The following is a 20,945-nucleotide window of genomic DNA, read 5'->3' on the forward strand; positions in this document are numbered from 1 at the left end:
TATCAAACACTAGATTGCTGATATCACCTACCCCTAATTGATTCCATTGATCTATTCTATTTCTTAGCCAGTACCAGATTATTGTGATTACTGCTTTATAGTATAGTTTAAGATCTGGTACTGCTAAACCATCATCCTTCAGATTTTATTTAATTAGTTCCCTTGATATTCTTGACCTTTTGTTTTTCCAGAGGAATTTATTGTTATATTTTCTAGTTCTATAAAAGTTTTTGGTAGTTAGATTGGCATGGCACCGAATAGGTAAATTAATTTAGGTAGGATTGTCATTAGCTCAGCCTACCCATGAGCAATTAGTATTTTTCCAGTTGTTTAGATCTAACTTTATTTGTGTTAAGTGTTTTGTAATTATGTTCATATAATTTCCACATTTGTCTCAGCAAATAGATTCCCAAGTATTTTATATTGTCTAAAGTGATTTTAAATGAAATTTATCTAACTCTTGTTGCTGGACTTCGTTGGAAATATATAGAAATGCTCATGATTTATGTGGATTTATTTTGTGTCATGCAACTTTGCTAAAGTTATTATTTCAACTAGGTTTTTAGTTGATTCTGTAGGATTCTCTAAGTACACCATCATATCATCTACAAAGAGTGATAGTTTAGTTTCCTCTTTGCCTACTTTTCTTCAATTTCATTTTCTTCTCATTGCTAAAGATAACAATTCTAGTACAATATTAAATAGTGGTGATAATGGGCATCCTTGTTTCACTCCTGACCTTACTGGGAAGGCTTCAAACTTATCCCCATTACAGATGATATTTGCTGATGGTTTTAGATAAATACTACTTATCATTTTAAGGAAAGGCCCTTTTATTCCTCTGCTATTTAGTGTGTTTAATAGGAATGGGGCATCATGTTTTGTCCAAGGCTTTTTCTGAATCTATTAAGATAATCATGTAATTTCTATTCAACTTAGATTTTTTTTTAAATTATTTCCCATATTTCTTCCATATTTATAATACAATAAACTGGAAGTATAGAAAATTTTCCCCATAATCACAAAATATTAACTTAAAAGTTCCTTTCCAGGAAAAATGACCCTCTCCTGTGCATTATTCTTCAGCTTTATCTCAACTTTAATTTTTTGGGGATCTTTTTGGATCCAGTGCTATCCCTTCCAGCTTTGAAGATTATACAGATTTGATAATCATTGCATCTATGCCTTTATTCAGGTCACTGGTGAAAATTTTTAATAAACACAGATGCAGAGAGTACTCCACTGGAGACCTGCCAAGTTGACATTCAAACCATTAACTCCTACTCTTTGATTCTTTCCCTTGAACTAGTTCTGAATCCTTTTAATTGTACTGCTGTCTATTGGGTCAAGCTTTCCTTCTTTTCCTGTGTAGCCTGATTCTGCCTTAGTGTTTTGCTAAAATCTAGGTAAACTAAAATGGAGCATTTATTAAGCATCATACAATGCTCACTCTCTAGTATTACCCTGACCAGGTCAGTTCAGTAACTGTTGACAAAAGGAAATGAGGCTGATCTGGCATTCCTGTTCTTGAAACTGGTTCTAGATGTGTTCTTATCTCTTTAAGAGGCAGCTAGTTGGTACAGTGCATAGAGCACTGGGTCTGGAGTCAGGAAGACCCGAGTTCCAATCTGACCTCAAACACTACCAGCTGTGTGATCCTGGGCAAGTCACTTAACTTCTGTTTGCCTCAGATTCCATATCTATAAAATGGGGATAATAATAGTACCTACCTCCCAGGATTGTTGTGAGGATCAGATGAGATAATAAAGGTAAAACATTTAGCACCATGCCTGATATATAGTAACCTATAAAAATGTTAGCTATTATTATACTCTGGCCTACTATCCCAGATCCAAGCCAGCTACCTCAGCCTTCAGGGTTTCCTTGTCCCTCATTTTAAGCCTCAGGATTTCTGATACTCTACTTACAGAAGCATGGCATGCTTTTGTGCTAGTTATTAACTTATTACCTGCTTTCACATCCATTTTCTGTAAATATCTTTTTAAAAATTAATTAGATTAAATTAGATTAAAAAATCTAAGTTGGAGGAGCTAGCTCTGTGGCAGAAATAGAACCCAAAACTGTACAGGACCCAACTACTTGGTTCAGACCCTTCATTCTCCAGCAGATGCTCGACAAGCTTCAAACCATGTTAGCCCAGATAATTGGCTGAATTGATTGTTATGAGCATGTGCATGGATGATCTGGAGAAAAACATCTCTGACCTTATGACTCAAGCAGGAATTTTGGAAGAGATCAAAGGGGAAAACAAAATACCTGTTAAACAGAATTTTTAACATAAGCCAAGAGATGAAAGAACAACTTTTCAATTAACTACTGTGCACGAACATTTTTTAAAAATTAATCATAAAGCTTATATTCTTAGTATATACATTTAATTAGGTTCCAGGGTATTTGTTTTTGATTTCTTGTATGTGGGACCTTCAATTATATAACATAAAATGAGTAAACATTAGTAACTGAAATTATGACTACTCTTGTTAAGTTTTTCAAAAGTTTTAGTGTATTTTTGTCATTTGTCATACTTTTTGTATGTATTTTTTTAGTTTAATAACAAGTTGCTGTGATTTTTGGATTGTTCCAGAGAAAAAGCTATTAAGACTTATATGAATGGATACAAAGTGAAGTGAGCAGAATTATAAAAACATTGGACACAGTATCAGTAATACTTTAATAATAATCAACTATGAAAGGCTTTAGCTACTCTAATCAATACAGTGACCTATGATGATTCCAAAGAAGACTTGGGGGAAAATGCTAACCACCTCCAGATTATTTTTATTATATTTTACTTCATTTTTTCTTCCCCTTCTTTTGCGACATGACTTCCATGGAAATGTTTTGCCCTTTGGGCAGTCCAAAATCAGTGTAGAGGCTGCCATTTGTCCACTTGAATTAGAGGTGGACCCACGGGAAGTGACAAGAGACACTATCTCTTTTAAGTATGTTGGTTACTTCCTGTGGAGGGAGTTCCCGCCTTGAACTTGGTGCTGAAGGACCTCCTGAGACCACAGAACGCTTGCACTCTGAATTGTCACGTGGGTAAGTTAGGCTGACTGCCTTGGCCTACCTAGGCCGCTTCCAAACTCTAGCTTTCAGGAATAAGGAACAGATGGCACTGACTCATAAGCCTTTCACCATCATAGTAATCTACTATCATCAGACTATATCCTGTGCCTTGGGTTTACTTCTGATTCTGCCTGTTTAGAGAAGGCACTAATAAGCTACAATTTGTCAGCAGGTGAGCAACCAGATTTTCTGAACCTTTTGAGTCTCTAGGTTCTAAAGAACACCACCTGTTCAATGGGGATATAGTTGGGGATATTGACTCTAAACAATCACCCTAGTGCAATTGTTAATAATATGGAAATAAGTCTTGATCAATGGCACGTGTAAAACCCAGTGGAACTGTGTGTTGGCTATGGGGGTGGGGCAGAACATGGATCATGTAACCATGGAAAACTATTCTAAATTAAAGGAAAATTTTCAATTAAAAAAAGAACACCACTTGTTAGCTTGGAGAAGAGAGGAGACATATGATCATTTTGTTTAAATATTCATATTTGAAGGGCTATGTGAAAGAAGCAGCTGTAAGTACAGTAGATAGCAGTGCTGGGCAAAGGCCACTTACTGGATAAATCATTTAAACTCAAAAAAAAAAAAATTTGCCTCCATTTCACCAAAACAAAAAAGAAGGAAATAATAGCACCTCACCTCATAAGGTTATAATGATAAAAATAAGATATTTGTACAAGTACCAACCACGTAGCTGGAGCTATAGAAATGCTTGTTCCCTTCCCTCCTTTAATTGATGGGTTTAGTCTCCAGAGGGCAGAAAAACAGAGAATGCCCAGAAACCTGGTGTCAAAAAACCTCCCTAACAATCAAAAATATCCATTAAATGAAATAGGTGGTCTCATAGTTAGTGCTGGGAGGTGGGGGGAGGAAGTATCCATGCACAGAGTAGTGAATTAGTACAACTGTTCTCAAAAGCAATTTGGACTTTTGCAAATTGAGTATCTAAAAACCCTTTGTCAAGAGATTCCATTAAAGGGCTTGCACCCCAAGGAGAGGGCCACAAGTTTTTCAGACTTCTTCAATGTATTAACTAGCTATGCTTTTATTTTTGTTTTTTAAAAAATACTATTTGCTCTACAGGATATACAGTTCTCTGAGGCAGTAATAAAGGATATTGAGGAAAACCATAGTGATACAAAAATATCAATCGAAACTTTTTTACAAAATGCAGTCAGTTGACCTCAAGAAGTAATGGGTTCAGGGATAGCCAGGCAGTCCAGTGTAGAGGGTCCGGCCTGGAGAAGTCAGTCCTAGGTTCAAATTTTACTTCAGACACTTATTAGCTATGTGACTCTGGGCAAGTCATGTAACCCCAACTGCCTAACCCTTACCACCCTTTTACCTTGGAAGCAATGCTTAGAATCAGTTCTAAGATAGAAGGTAAAAGGTTTTTTTTTAAAAATAAAGTAATGGGTTTCTCCTCACTGGTAGACTTCAGAGGCTGGATCACCATTTGTCACTTGTGAGGATTCTTTTTGGCCTTAGATGCAACCTAGGTCCATTCCAACTCTGAGATTTTGTGATATAGGACCTTGGTACTATTCAAAATTTTATAATTCTATGTTTGAAATGGGCATATATTTCCCTTACCCTACTAATTCCAATTCAGGTCTAACTTAACCTCAAGTCAGTTTGCCTAAGATGCTATCTTGATTAAAATAACTTTTTTAAAACTGATTCTATTTATTAAACAATATAAATATGAAACCTTTATTTAAGTCTAATGCTCATTATAGCCTAGAAGTCCCCTAAGTTCCCAAAGACTATTCCAATGGAGCACAAGTTCTGTTAAGTTCTACCAAGACAGAAAGACTAATTTTAGTTTGAGTCTGATAAATGAATGGGTGACAAGATGTTCAGATGAAAAAGCAGATATGCTAATCTCTAGGAGAGTGGCTACTCGAAGGTGATTTTTTTCCTTAGATGTATACCCAACTAACATAAAGAGGCTATGATCTATGCCTATGAAATTAAGCATTTATTAGGTACTTACTATGTGATTAGCACTGAAAATACAAATACAAGCAAAAAGTTAATTTTTTCAACTTTAAAAGGATAGACTTGGACTATACAAGGCCCCTATTAGCTCTTATGCCCTCTGATCCATTCTCCTTTACCTGCTCTTCAAGAAGCTTACATTCTAACACATTACATGTATAAGGGGAGATTAAAAAAAAAAAAAAGCAGGGGCAATAGGGGAGAGATGGAAAAGTCCAAGTTAAGAGCAGAATCAAATTAGAAATTAACATAGTGGGTGAAGATACATCCTCAAATGGAGGTTTCCAGGGTTCTCACAACTGGAAAAAGTCAGAGGTGACAATCTCCAGCATAAAAAGGTAGCTGAGGTGGAGATGAAAAAGTCTCAAGAGTCTAGACATCTGCTTCCTAAGGATTCTCCCTGACATTCAGGGAATATCTCTGCAAATGAGATCAATTCTGGTTTCAAAACTGTAAGCTTCAGCAAGATGAGGTACCTTGTAATTCTTGGGTTGGTCTTCCAATCAGGGTCCAGGTGTCTCTCCCAGATGAAGTTCACATTTCTGAACTGGAGAGCTGATGAATAAGCTACAAATTTGAAATGAGTAGTACCCAAACTGATAAAAATATAAGATATGGAATGATCTTATAGCTGATTTGCCATAACCTGATCTGCAAGTGAGTTCCTATAAAAGTCTCAATATACTTGGCATGTTTTTCTAAGCAAATAGGAGATGAGAAGAGAAAGTTGGGAGAAATACTCTGAAGCTCAATTTTCCCTTAATTTTCATCAGCATTCTACTTCATTTTAATGAGATGCCTATTAATTTGAAGACTTCAAAATCTCAGATGAGATTAGATGAATTTGGTCACAAGTAAAAGAAAACCTACTATAGAATAGCTAAAATCAGTTATGATAGGCATATAAATATATAATATATATATAGGCAGAAGACATAGTCAGAGGATCTAGACTCAGATCCAACTTTGTGACTTTTAGGGAAGGTATTTAACTTTTAAAGACTTCAATTTCCTAAAAGGATGGAACTGGACCAGATTCCATAAGGCTACACTCTTTCATGATACATTCTTCATTACCTAAAAAAGAGGCCTATCTTTTTTTGATTCAGTCCCTTCCTCTTGGTAGAATTCTATTTTATTAAGCTACATCTCCTAGAAAACATTCTACTAAATAAAAGAATTCCAAAACAGATATCCAACTTAAATATAAAATTACTTTTAACACTCCCATGTTTTTTCATTGTATTCCAAAAGGAGTTACAAATTTCACAGACCAAAGAATTCATCACCTATCAATTAACCTCTGGGTAATTAAAACTTTCTTCACTTCATAAGGTTGGTACTTGAATGAGACTTTTTAGTGTGGGAAGAGTTTGAACTCTACTGGCAGAGCTTGGAGAAATTCAGACCATCTCCATGATATCACAAGGCATCAAGAGTATGAAATACATTAGGATTAATTAGAGATGGAACAACCTTAAGAAATTATTTCAAACCATTTAATAGATGTAAATATTTTTATTACAATTTACAGATTAGTTTTGAACAGTTTATACACAGAAATATAATTTTAGTTATAAAACCCCAACAAACATTTACATCAGTCTGGGTCTGTAAAAGTCAAATCTAGAGGTTTGCCAGTCTCCTCTTTTACTTTGCAAAATTATATAAAAATAAAATCTGATAATTAGTTACACAGTTTTGATTTAAAGTTGAAAATGAAGAGGCGCTCTTTTAGTATTTCAACACTCAGAAACAAGCACATCTCTGTACAAAGTCTCCCACATACTACACTGTCACTTAAAGCACCATTACAATTTTAAAGTTTTTATAGCTAGAAAAAGTACCACCAAGTTTACACTATGGCTAGAATGAAATTGACAGGACTCTGATTTTTTTTTTTTCAAACTCAAACTCAGTTCCCTCTCCTCACAACCCTCAAGCCCAATACTTTCTTAAAAGACAGGTTTGGGGAGGAAATCCTTAACAAAAAAAGTTTATACACACAATTGTAGTGGATTTCCCTGCCCACTCCTCTAAACCAGGGGTAGAAAGGTTGAACATAAAAAGGGCCCAAATGAATATCGTTCTACAGTCCAAGCCAAGTAATGTTCCATAGCCTCCATTGTACACAACAATTACACATTACACAAAGATTTCATTTGCACCAATTAATCCTGTGAAGATATGCTTTCAATTCAAAGAGAATTTCTATGTATTAAAAAATGTAAATAGGGCAAATAGTGCATGTTTTTCTAAGTAATGAAATACTATGTAATTTTAAAATAGCATATATTTCATAGGTATTATTTTAGCAGATCATACAAGTCTATGGTCAGTACCTTAGAAAAAGCACTCATCTGTGTTCTGTTCACAAAATTTACCCTAGGGTAGTTTATTCTTTCCAAATTTTAATAGAGGCCTATTTTGAAAGGAAAAAAAATCTTTCTTTAATACTAAAATTTGAAGTATCTTTATGGTAATGTGGTTGGTGTGGATTTTAGCGCAAACTAGACATAAATGGAATAGTAGCCAGGTAGAGGATAAGCTGAGGTAGTAAACCTTCCAGATCATGTCTAACCCACTAGCTCCTAACCTAAAGAATTCTCTCCCACATGTAGTCAAGTTTGATATGGAGATCTTTTCTCCTACCCATGTCTTCCATTAACTATAACAGAAGGAGTAAAAATTGAGACTGTCCTTTAAATAATCAGTTAACGTTCCCACGACCAAACAAATGCACACACTTGTAGAACAAATAGAAACAAGCTCAATCACTGCACAAGCATAGAAACAGAGATGACCTTTGGACTAAGGTATTACTAACATTGTCTAGTTGTTAGTCTACAGTACTTTCCTTTCTCAAAAGGAATCAGGCTTTACCAATTTATTCGCCAATTCTTTGACACAAACTTGGAGAGTGACTGAAGTCTATATATATTTCAACATTGGGATTTTGGAAAATTTCAAAACTGCCAGTTTCCAAATTCACAGTATTACCCTGACAAGTTTTCAAAGTGACAGTGCTGAGGCATGATATTAATAACACTGGTTTTTTTTCTTTTAAGAAGATAAGCAATCAAACCAAATCGCTCCATGAACTCTTTCACCCTCTGCCCAGCAAAATTCAGTCAGGCTTAAGTTTAAAAAATAAAGCAAGCTTGTGCAATGGTACTTACTTAATGCTTTTTAGGGATTTTGGAAGTTAAAATTTTATGCCAATCAACTCTTTCCTTTAAAAAATTAAAATCTAATATTCATAGTGATGAAACGTATGAAAAATGTAAAGAACCTTCCTTAAAGAGACTCCAATTTTCCAATGTGTGAAAAGTTACAATTCATGGGTATAGATAAAGCTTTCCAAAAAGTATATTAATGATATTTTTATGATCCATTAGTTTTACTGAGGCCAGGGTTTTGTCGGAAATAAAATTTAAATTTACCACTCTTATCTCCTTTAACAAAATAAAAATCATGAGATTTTTTTTTTTAATTTAGCAGTAGTATAAGCAAGACTGATTTCTTAGCCTTAAGGCAAGAGGGCAATATTTAAGTAGGTGGGAAAAACTATAACAGAAAATGCAAGAGCCTATTTTCTTTTTGATGGAGTGAAAAAGTATAAAGAGCACAAAGACTTTAAACAGGCACATATACTTTAAATTAGAACTGAAAATGGGCTTTGAACCCTATAAATATTGTTTCCCTTCAAAGTTTAAAAAGTGCAAAATTACAACTTAATAGGTCCCATCTTCTTCCCAAAATGCAAAAAAAAGAAAAAATTTTCAAAACACATTCAACTTACATAATAGGATTAATTTCTTCAAGAAAGTAAGGATTTTTAAAAGTCACACACCCCACACATTTATCCTTCATTAACAGTTCTTATTTCAACAAAACCAGACACACACTTCAAAAGAGGTTTTTGTTGCACACAGGTAACATTAAGTTGGGGGCACTGCATCCAAATTTCATTCTTTCAGAAACTAAAGAGCAGCTGCCAACTTCTACTTTTAAAAGGAAGATACCTCTTCTTATGTTAAGAGGTAGTGTGTATTAGTGGGGCAAGAGGACTATCATCTTCCAATCATAATCACTAGAAAACATTAAATCTTTTGTAGTATGTTTCCTGGAGTTTGTTAAAAATTTTCTGTCTGTGCTCAAATGTCAAGCAGTATCCAATAGCATCTTCTGTTTCTTGAATTCGTTTCTGGAACCGACATCCATCCCTTGCTAATTCTTCCCAGGGTCCTTTTCGATCTTCATCACTACTTATGTAATACTCAGTAACTTCTTCAAGAAAGGTTACCTACACAGACAAAATTATTTTTAAAATTCAAACTAAATATGTAAGCATTTTTGATACTCTATGAACACAGTTATCAAGTCAATATTGTCATTAGTCCTATTCTATGCTATGGTACTACAATCATATTCAAACTGACCTCCCTCATAGGTTTATTAAAAGTATGAGGGGAATAGAGGATGGGGTCTCAGCTTACCCACTGGCATCTCAACTAAATGCAAGGTTGGCACATTCTCTGTAATCCTGGCAACTTGCTTTGAAAACTAAGGGGGATGAACAACTTGCTCAGGGTCACAAAGGCTGCCTGACACACAAGTGGGCCTTGAACTTAGGTCTTCTTGGCTCTGAGGCCCACTCTAAAACACTACCAGGCTGGCTTAAAAGACATCAGAAAATCCTGGCTGAACAATATCTAGATGAAGACTGGATTTTTTAAAAAATGTGGATGTTTTATGTCTTATTTAGCTTTTACAGATAACAAGTAACATCAGTCCAAATGAGATTCCTAAATTTCCAAACTTAAATCTCTGGGGATTTCCCCCCACTTTTTGTAGGAAATGTATTTTGCCAATGGCAATATTTTTCTAAATTATGTATTGTAAAAAGCAAGCACTCATTTGCCTGGAATGTTGGCAGTTTTAAGCTGATTAAAAGGTTTTTGTAGTATTTTTTTTAGGTTTTTTCTTATTAAAACTGTGTTTGTAAAAAGTAACATACATATAGGAGATCCCAATAAAAGTTTTGAAGGGGGGGGTGAAGGGGAAAGTAGGGGCATAAAGTATGTAAACAGATTAAAAACGAATATTAATAAATGTCTAATAAAAATATTCAATAGGTTTAGTTTTCCCCAATTACTTAGGTTCATTAATAGAGAAAATAAAAAATAAAATTTTGTAAAAACTCTGAAAACTTAAAAATATACCAATGCCTTTTAGTAAAGCTTCATTTACCAATGTAGAACCTGAGACCTAAAAAACAAACAACTTAATAAGAATGTAGAAGAGTATTATTTATGATACAGCAAAAAATGATCATGGGATATGGAGTCAGAAGCCATAAGTTTAAATCCTGTCACTGCTACCTAATACCTACATGACTGGTTCTGTTTCCTAAAAGAGTAAAATGAAGTAAACTGAATCATCTTAAAGTCCCTCCTAACTCTAAATCCAATGAAAATTCCTATGTAAAACAGAACCAATGATAACAATAAGAATGCATCTTACAACTGTATAGTGCTTTTAATATAGAAATACAAACAATCCCCATTTTTCTCTAAAATAATTGCTTTTAAACTAATTTTCTCTTGTTCAGTCATGTCCAACTCTTTGAGACCCATGGCATAATGTCCCCCAGGGTTTTCTTGGCAAAGATAACAGAATAGTTTGCCACAGGCCTAGGAGGCAACTAAGTGGCTCAGTGGATAGAGAACTGGGCAACCCTGGTCCAAGCAATTTAACTTCTGATTGCCTGACAAAAAGGATCCACTGGATCAACTAGAGACAATGGCAAACTATTCCAGTATCTTTGCCAAGAAAACTTCAACTGGGATCAGGAAGAGCTCCACATGATTGAACAATATCAACAATCTCCAGGGGATTAAGGCAAACAGAAGTTAAGTGACTTGGCCAGGATCACATAGCTAGAAAGTAACTGAGACTATTAACTCAAACTTTTAGGAATCAAGCTGTAAAATTATAATGACTAAGCCTGGTCCCAAATAAAAGATATGAAAAGACACCTTCCCCCCATTCCTTTGCAGAGAGGGGTTCACTCTTATGAAAAAATGCATAAAGTCATGATTTTTTTAGATGTCAATTGGTTTTTCTTAACCTTTTCCTTTTATCCTCTTTTTTAATCTTTGATGAAGAAGATGACTCTTGTAGGAGTAAGGGACATATGGGGTGATATAGTTGATGCAAAAAGGCAAAATATCAACAAGAATTTATTAACAAAACATGTTTGTACAATATTCCACTAGTTAAAATTGTACTCACTGTATAGGCAAATGAAGCTTTGAATAACAGCTAATTATTTAATGTGCTCAAAGTTGACATATGGGGACAAAATTATAATCAAGCTATAATGTCTTTTTGCATTTCCACTAAATTTGAAAATAAATCCAAAATTTGTAAAAATTTACTTTATAAAAAGTAAAATGTTATTGGGAAAGCAATGGAATCCCAGGTCCTTTTAATTCTTAATTGATAATATAGCACTCTACCTAAGAGATCAAACTCCAATACGTAAATATCTGCCTTAAAGCACCTTCAATAGTTACATCAGCCAATCCCATTGTGGCTCACCACTTTCATTCCTTTTACATCAGGCCAAAGAATGCCCCCGAGTATAATTACCAGGTATTGTAATATAATACTAGATATTGCATCCAGGTCATTATTCACTTCTTGGGTCACTAGGAAGAATGTTACAAAGGGCTTTAAAACTAAATCTCTTATTTTTAAGACCTGTGCAAGACTGGGCAAATCCCTTAACATCTCTGGGCTTCAATCTCTTCATCAGTAAAATATAGGGGTTCCTTTTCTACAGAATTACAACAGGGAAAGAGTTCAAGATATCTGAATAAATAAATATGTGTGTGAGTGTTCAGTATAAGAGTTATAATGATTCAAGTACCTCTCTCCTTACCACTACCCACCCCCTCCACTCCCAAAGAGTGATTTAAAAAAAAAGTAATGTGCACAATAATTCATTCACTGAACCCAGTGCAAAAGTTCACAACTATTAGGGATCTCCCAAAACCAATCACTTCAATTTATAGATGAAGAAACTTGAGACTTAGAATTAACCAACTTAATTAAGATCATACATCTAATGAGTGATATGACTGGGACAAAAGGAGTTTCTCATCAGATTCCATAAAGTAATTTCACCAGATTAAGTAAATATTTAACATTTTGATATTGTTATTTGTGGTATTTTGAGAAAATGTCTCTCAAACACCCAAGAAAAATGAAGGTCTAATGATAGGGGTTAAATTTCCTGAACCAAGAATTTACTGTACACTCTAGAAACTCCATGATGGATTAGAAAGAGACCAAGACCCTTATATGGTCAAAGGAGATCACTGAAGCGCCTCAGGCCCAGTCCCTTCTCTTCCAGGAGAAAAAAAAAAGGGGGGGGGGGGTGGAGTGGGGAAATACTGGTTTTAGTCATCAAAGCAATTTGAAAATTTAAGATAAGTGAGTTTGTTATTAATTAGCAGAAACCAGAAGTCTTTGCCTTTGGAGATAACAGAATCAAAGGAAATCCAGGGAGACACGACTACTTGGTTTCTTTCTAATGAGGTAGTAAAATAATATACTTTTAGGAACTAGTTTGGCAGAGTCTCACCACAGGTCCAGGAGGAAGAAATAATTTTTTTACAAACAAATAACTATAATCTGGTTGGTATGTATTGGCTATTATTGGCATACCACACTATTTCTAACATTTCATATTTAAACTAACTAATCTAGTCAAAACCAAGTTTTTACACATTAGCAACTGTGGTGAGAAAACAATTATTTTTATACTAAAAAACGTCAAATACAAACACAATAATCCAGTCTTACTCTTTACTACCACCATCCTTAGACTTCTGAAAACAAATGTAAAAATAAAAATTTAACAATAGTAAAAATACCCATTTCAGGGGCAGCTGGGTAGCTCAGTGGATTGAGAGCCAGGCCTAGAGACGGGAGGTCCTAGGTTCGGATCTGGCCTCAGACACTTCCCAGCTGTGTGACCCTGGGCAAGTCACTTGACCCCCATTGCCTACCCTTACCACTCTTCCACCTATGGGTCAATACACAGAAGTTAAGGGTTTAAAATTAAAAAAAAAAAATTAAAAAAAAATACCCATTTCATTAAAACAGCATTTTTCCAAATCTATTTGGATCCCATAATAAGAAATTCATAATACCTGGGAAAATGAGATTTTTGTAAACAAGTGTTATTTAATGCTCTTGTACGCTGCAAACAATGAAAAAAAAAATGAAAATCCAGAAAACAGGAAGTGCCTCATGAGTTCAGTAAGGAATTTCCATTTAATTATACTAAAGTAACCTTATTGAACCTGGATTGTGAACTTCAGGTAGAAAATATTATACAAAAGTAGTATTAATCTGTCATATTAGGATATTTTCTTTGGAATAAAAGTAAATCACCTAACCATGAGAAAAAAAATATAAATAGGCCATTTAGCTATTTCTTAACCCAAAAATTAGAAACACCCCCTGCCCCCAAGGGAATAAAGAGGAAATGTACCTTTTTTCTTCTGGTAGATGTGTGTTTTTCTCCAGAAAGAATCCCATACTGGACAATGTCTGTGATTCCGGTCTCTGGACTTCCTAACAGCTGTACCTTACAACTAAGTAAGGCATGACCCCGAGAGATGGCTGTGGTCTCAGTTCGCATATTTGAGTCACATTCATCTTTCCCTTTTTTCCCTGCTGTCTGAAAAGGTGCTTTAAAATTAAAAGGGTTGTAGGGGTCATCAGAGTTACTGAAAGAGTTCCAGAGTTTTAAGTTCTCTGCTTCATCTGCACTAGATTCCCAATCATCCTCTTCTCCAGAGCTATGGTCAGGAGAACAAGGTGGGCTTTCAGTCCAAGAAGAATCCTCTCCTTCAGACTTTTCAGGAGAGTCATCCTCAGAATCGTAATGGTCTCCACTAATAGTTCTAGCAGCAGTTTGAATTGTCGCGGTAAAGTTTTGAGGGTTGTAAGGATCTATACTGTAGAAAGAGTTCCAAAGGTGAAGGCCTTCGGAATGCCCTTTACCAGAGTCTGATTCTGAAAGAGAACCATCACTATCAAAACCATCATCCTCAACCTCTTCGTCCCAATCCTCACCCTCAGACTCAGTACTTGTCTCCTGGTCACTAGATGCACCTCCCAAAATATAATCAATCAATTTGTTACTACATGCTGGTCTTGCAGAAACAGGAAGGTCATCTTCTATATCTGAGCTGTCAACCACATTCTGCTGTATACCCAAGGTGTCTCTCTCTAAAGACGGATTACAAGTTGGCCTGTTTTCTGTAGAGTCCCGTTTTGCCAAAAGAGAGGGGATCTCTGTAACCAACAACCCAATCTTTCCCTCAGCAGTTGGATCCTCTGTGCCCCCTACAAGGGCCTCTGAGCCCGGAACACACTGTACAGAACTCTCTCTACAACTTCCAGATTTCAAAGCTTGGCTCAGGTCAATGCGAAGCAGGTTGTGCTCCTCCTCCAGGCTGTGATAGCCGTGATCCTGATCAGGAGTGGGCAATGCTTGGCCCTTGCTGGCCTGCTGCAAGAATTCCAGGCGTTTCATTCGAAGATGGTGGATTTCTGGCAGCCCCTCCTTAGAGAGGGGTGATTTGTGTGGAAAGCCCTGCCAGGTGGATCCAGGACTCTCTGCATTCAGTGGCTGGGGCTGGTGACTCTGGTCAGCAGCCAAAAAGCAGCTTTCTAGAGTTAGTGTCTGGAAGTCGCCTCTCTCTGAACTCTCAAAACTATTTTGACAGGTGAGCTCCACGTGAGACAGGCAGTTCAGCCCGGCGGGGTTCAGCACATAGGAGACCACATTGAAATTGTTGAAGCGCTCAATGTTTAGAGCCCCATTAGCCGTAGAACAAAGTTCCTTATCCGGGAACAGATGGGCCTGGAGGCTGCTTTGCACCAGCTCAGCTCCCCACAGCTGCTGCTGCAAGAGGAGGGAGTGCGTTGCGGGGTCCAAAGGCCCTCCTTTGCCCTCAAGTTCCAGTTCCAGATCTGGGGAGCCGCACTGCCAATGCATGCCCTCCTCTAGCCATTTCAGGGGGGCGGCAGCGGGGTCGTCCGGGGGACAGTCGAAGCTGGCAGCCTTCTGGGCGACCGGGACAGCGGCGGGGGCATTTCCCCGGTCTCTTAAGGCTCTCTTCCTTGAAGCCAGCTCCAGCCAGCGGCTCGGGATCATGCCCCCCAGCAGCTGACCCCACAGCAGCAGCTTCTGCAGCAGGCCGGGCAGCGGCGCCAGGAACTGTGAGAGCAACGCCAGCCAGGCTCTGGCCTGGCGCCCTGGGTCCGCGCTCTTCTCGCCAGCGGAGGGAGCCGGGCACGGGGCACATGCAGCGGGCTGCGCCCGGTGAGGACGCACGAAAAAGGGCAGTCGGAACCAGGAGCCTGCGGCGGACGCAGGCTGCTCTCGGGGCCGCTGGGCTCCGGGCTCCATGGCCTCAGCGGGGCTATCACTGGGGGGCGCGGGGCGGGGACAGGACACGACCTGAGCGACGCTCACACAGCCTCTGCAGGGCTGAGCGGCAGGGCCACTACTCCAGGCCGACGATGATGTTCCGCGGCCCGGCAGGGGCGCCATGGGGGAAAGCGGCGGTGACGGCGGCGGTCCGAGGGCCAAAGTCTGGCAGGATGAGCGCAGGCGGCGGCTGGGGAGGCGGTGTCCATGGCGAAGGGGCGAACAGGAAGCCCAGGATGGGCTGGGACAGAGCTGCCTCAGGCAGGCGAGAGACCCGCCACCATAGAAAGGACCCCTCCGGCGGTGGCTTCTTCCAGACAAGCAGAGAAGCCGCCCTAAAGCGGCGGCGGCAGAAGGCGGCGGAGACAGAAGGCCCGGAAGCCGGCAAGAGCCCGGGCGGAGAGAGAACCAAAATGGCCGAAGGGCCGGCGTCGAGACGGGACAGCCGGCAGCGAGCTGGGACTTAGTACGACAGGGCGCGCCGGCCGCACGTCGTCGCCTCTTGGCCGCACGCCGACGAACGTCAGCCGCGAGCACACGGGTAGGAGGGGCTTTTCTCGCTCTCATCCGGGCCTCCTCGCGCCGGTCCCACCCCTTCCCGCCTCTACTCCTCCTCCTCTTCCTTCTTCCCAGAGTTAGGCCGCTTTTGACCCACCCTTCGGCGTCCATCTGGCTGGTGCACTGAGGTTGCATCAGCCGGGCCGGGAGCCTCTGCGCGTGCGCAGTAGGTGCTTCCCGGTCTCCGAGGAGACCAGCCCTCCCGTCCTCGAGGCTGATGACACGCGGTAGGAGGTGGTGCAATCAGGGAGCCCGAAGCTTTTCGTATACTAGAGCCGGAGTGTGAACACCACTCTGTAGGGTTTCTGTATCGCCACGGTGGGGGTCGTGATCTTTGACACGAATGATGATGCATTTGCTAACCATGCTGGCACTTGGACGAGCAAGCCTTTTCTGGTAATAGAGGAAAAAATTCTGAACCCAAGCATGAGTCACACGCTCCCTCAGCTTTGGAAGCCCCGAAACGCATGTTTGCCTGCGCTATCCCTTTTCACAGAAGGGGAAACTGAGGTCACAGTGAAAAGAAAGGTCACAGAGGACGGGGAAATGTCCTGCCTGCCCCAGAGCTCTCCGTTTTACTCTCCCGTGCCCTCCCCCTTACTCGTGCACGTGCCAGTCACTTCACTTGATCAGCTGCCAAGCCAGGTGTTCTGAGTGCCCAGACAGCTTCCCAAACCTAAAATAAATCCAAAGGGCGAGCGGGGGAGCGGGAAAGACCTCTAATTTAAATTGTTTGGAGCTGATTTTAGCTGCTGAATTAATATTCACCTTACATTCAACAGGTTTGGTTTTCCCCCTTGTTAACTTGGGAAAAAACACAGAACTATTACATAGTCAGAAAAACCAAGTCTTTCATCACACAGAATCAAGCCCTCATACCCGAAGGCTCTGGTACTTTGGCAAGCCGTATCCCTGGGAGAAATCACCTCGCTAGATGATAGCTCCAGAGCACCATAGAATTTGGGGAACGTTTAAACCTCCTGGGGAACTGGGGACAGGGAAGTAAGATTGACTTTACAAGTGGCTACAAAGAAATAAGTACTAGACAGGATTATCAGGGAGAGGCTGATGCTTTACAAAAGGGAAAGATCCAGCCGAGGGCTAGGCTACTTTGGTAAAGGACTGACATAAAGGGAGAAACTGTTAGGACAAAAAAGGTACTTAACACATGATTAAGTCTGTTAGCCCCACCTAACTGGGACTACCAAGTACTTTAAGGTTTCTTGTTAGTCTGAAACTTGTGAGTCTGGGATCTACCTCTGGGGGAAATTTCTCATGTGACAAGGTCAAAGTTGGAGTTTCTAGATTTCAAGTTGACACCCTAAACTTTAGGTTTAGGGCCTAAAGTTTAGGATTAGAGAAAGGTGTTGGTTACTGGGAAACAGGAATGGATGCCAGGTCCCTCTTCTTAATATGAGTAATCAAAGAAATAATGATGAATGACTTCAGAGAACTAAAAGAATAAAGCATGACTTCCAACTCCTAGCAGTATGACTAATTTGTTGATTTGTTTGCCTCTTATTACAAAGAAGGATTTTGAAAGAGTCATTGGAAAGGGACAACTAATGCAAAAAGAATGTTAAAACATTTTTATGTTTAAATATAACTTAAATAATTTTATTTTTTAAGTAATAAACTTTTTTAAACCCTTACCTTCAGTCTTGGAATCATTACTAAGTATCCTGTTCCAAGGAAGAAGAGTGGTAAGGAGCAGCAGCTGGGCTAGCTCAGTGGATTGAGAGCCAGGCCTAGAGACGAAAGGTCCTAGGTTCAAATCCAGGCTCAGACACTTCCCAGCTGGGTGACCCTGAGCGACCCATTGCCTACTGGTTGTGGCCCTATGCTCCTAGAATGGAGTCCCAGGATAAAAAAAAAAAAAAAAAAAAAAAAAAACAAAAAAAAAACAACACTTGCCCAGAGTTATGAACCTAGAAAGTGTCTTGAGTTTACATTTGAACCCAAGAACTCTGATCTGTTGGCTTAGCTCTCAACCCATTGAGCCACCTAGCTGCCCCAACTTTTTTTTTTTTTTTTTTAAGAAAGCTAATGATTGAGCATCTAAGGTAGAAAGGCTGTAGAACTGAGAGTGGGTTCATATTCCAATCCACTCATTCTCAAGGGAAGAAAAGGATGTTAGCAGAGGTGAGTGACTTGGCTGAGGTCCTTATCTAGGCTGAGAAAGAACCACAAGTGGCACCTCTAGAAGCATCTTATTTATCCCTTGTGATGGTGCCTCAGGGCAAGGAAATTAAATAGAACAAAATAGTAATTTGTTGAGATAATAATTTGTTGATATCATAGCACCTTCCCTGCAACCAGAACTCAGATTCTTTTTCTAGTTGTCATTCAAGCAAAGCCTTTTTCCACTCATGCAATAATAATCTCACGTGCTGCCATTTTCCCAAACTAATCACTACAGATAATAGTTCCCATTAGATAGACTCATTCTGGATGTGATGCAGTTATAAATTACTCAGAGGGAACAGCAGCTGGACAACTCAGAGAATTGAGAGTCAGCCTAGAAATGGTAGGTCCTGGGTTCATATCTAGCCTCAGACATTTCATAGCTATGTGACCTTGGGCAAGTCACTTAACTCCCAATGCCTAAGCCTTTATCTCTCTTCTGCCTTGGGACCCATACTTAGTATCAATTCTAAGACAGAAGGCATAGGTTTCTAAAATAAATAAACTCTGAGGCCAGAGACATTTGGGGTAGAAAGAATAATAGATTTGTAGCCAGAGGACTTCAGTTCAATTCCACCTACAGTCCATAGACAACACATTACTGCTCTTGTTCTCCATTCCCTCATCTGTAAATTGAGAAGGCTGGACTAGTATAGCTCTAAGATCCTTTCCAAGTCTTAATTTATGATCCTAAAATGGTTTTAAGACTTACTTAAATCAGGAACATGGGCCTCAATGGTCACAACAACAAACATGAAAGGAAAAGTGTCAACACACCAACAACATACCTTCTTCAACCTATCAGTTGTAGGGTAGGGGCAGAGTAGCCCTGTACGTGGTGATAAGGAGGGAGGGACCATAGACATATTTACAGAGAGAAGAGAAACTGCTTTTGCCTAGGCAAAATGAGCAACAGAAAGGCATTGGATCAGAAAGCTATTAATGTCTTACTTAGCAAATTATGATGATCTTAGTAATTTTGCTGAGGCTCTGTGTGAAGTGAAAAGAAACAGGCAAGATGTTTGCTGTCTAAAGCATTCATTTGTGAGGCAGTCTCTACAGGGTAGAAGACAGAAGAGCAACTGGTTTCCTTTTTTCTCCTTCAGGCAAAGAAAGGCATCTCCTTAGCAAGCTTTGGGAACAAAAAGTACCAAGCACTTCACCACAGAGCAAAACTCATCATTCAAGCTCCAGCACCTTCCCTTGTTCACAATGTACTTTCTCAGTCTACAAAGAATTATTGATTTTTCAAAGCCAATCCAATCTTTGCTTCTGACCTCAACAACATAAAAGTTCCCTCAGGTTATTCAAGGTCTAACTTACAATGCTGGTGCTCTTTCCCATGGAGGAGAATAGCCTTAAGTGAAAAATGGTGGGAGTCAGGTGTGAAGGAGGATGGGAAGGAGGGTAATTCCTTTATAAAGAAGATATGTGTGTATGCATTCTGTATATAAAGGAATTAACCTATATAACCTCTAAAGGAGTTTTTGTATATGTGTACACATAAGGGAGTTGTATCCTTGTTAATCCTCTTCTTCATTTTCCTCCACTCCTCCTTTGCTTGGTCTATATCTGTCACATTCAATGGAGAGAAGTGGCCTACAAATTCTCTTTACTTGGATTACAACAGGGATTCAAGCACCCTTTTAGGAAGCATGGTTTGTGCTTTTGAAGTTCCAAAATCCAGAACAGTGGTGACACCTTAAGGCCAATGGCACATCCTGCAGCTAGTTAATTTTTGCTATTGACCTCACAGAAAACCCCAAGAAATCCCCATCAAATCTCCTGCCCCCAGCTTAGGTTTGACTCACTACTGGAAAATGTACACAATTTGTAAAGCCCCATCTTCTTGTTTCATTCGTCGTCATCATCATCACAACTAATGTGAGGGAAAAGGATTATTTTTCCTCCTTCCTCTTTGTTTTTGTCCAATTGTTTTTCAGTTGTGTCTGACTCTTTGCGACCTCATTTAGGGTTTTCTTGGCAAAGATACTGCAGTGGTTTGCCATTTCTTTTTTCAACTCACTTTACCACTAAGAAAACTGAAGCAGAGTTAAGGGATTTGCCCAGGGAAACGTGGCTAGTAAAATATCTGAGGATTGATTTGAATTCAGGTCTTGGTACTCTATTTACTGCCCCACCTAGCTTCTTCTAGATGTTGTGGTAAAAGGTCTACCTCCATCCTTCACACCATCCTCCCAACAATTACTTTATTTTATTTTTGTTTAAACCCTTACTTTGTCTTAATAACAGCTCTTAAGACAGAAGAATAAGGGCTAGGTAATTAGGGTTAAATGACTTGCCCAGGGTCACACAGTTTAGGAAGTATCTGAGGCCAGATTTAAATCTGTCTCCTCCAAACTCTAGGCTTGGCTTCTCTATCCACTGTGCTACCTGGCTTCTCCACAATTACTTTCTATTAACTTTGATTATACTTGGTATTTACTTAGAGTGATAGCTCCCTCCAGAACATTAAATTCCTTAAGAGCAAACTCTACTAAATTTTGGTCACTGAACCCCATCATAGCAAGTGCTTAATAAATGATTGCTTGACTGAATTGTGTTCAGATTTGAAATCTTTAGACCT

The 20,945-nt window shown here is 39.1% G+C and overlaps 1 protein-coding gene across 1 annotated transcript; it reads right to left on the reverse strand.

Moving 5' to 3' along the window:
* Positions 1 to 6,608: 6,608 nt before the first annotated feature.
* PPP1R15B (protein phosphatase 1 regulatory subunit 15B) lies at positions 6,609 to 16,304 on the reverse strand. Its single transcript, XM_044675790.1, has 2 exons — positions 13,667 to 16,304; positions 6,609 to 9,403 (listed from the first exon to the last, which is right to left on the reverse strand). The coding sequence occupies exons 1-2, from the start codon at positions 16,283 to 16,285 to the stop codon at positions 9,191 to 9,193; spliced, it is 2,832 nt and encodes a 943-aa protein (XP_044531725.1). The 5' UTR covers positions 16,286 to 16,304; the 3' UTR covers positions 6,609 to 9,190.
* Positions 16,305 to 20,945: the final 4,641 nt, after the last annotated feature.

Source organism: Gracilinanus agilis, chromosome 4 (assembly GCF_016433145.1).
Source record: "Gracilinanus agilis isolate LMUSP501 chromosome 4, AgileGrace, whole genome shotgun sequence".
Classification (NCBI taxonomy): domain Eukaryota; kingdom Metazoa; phylum Chordata; class Mammalia; order Didelphimorphia; family Didelphidae; genus Gracilinanus; species Gracilinanus agilis.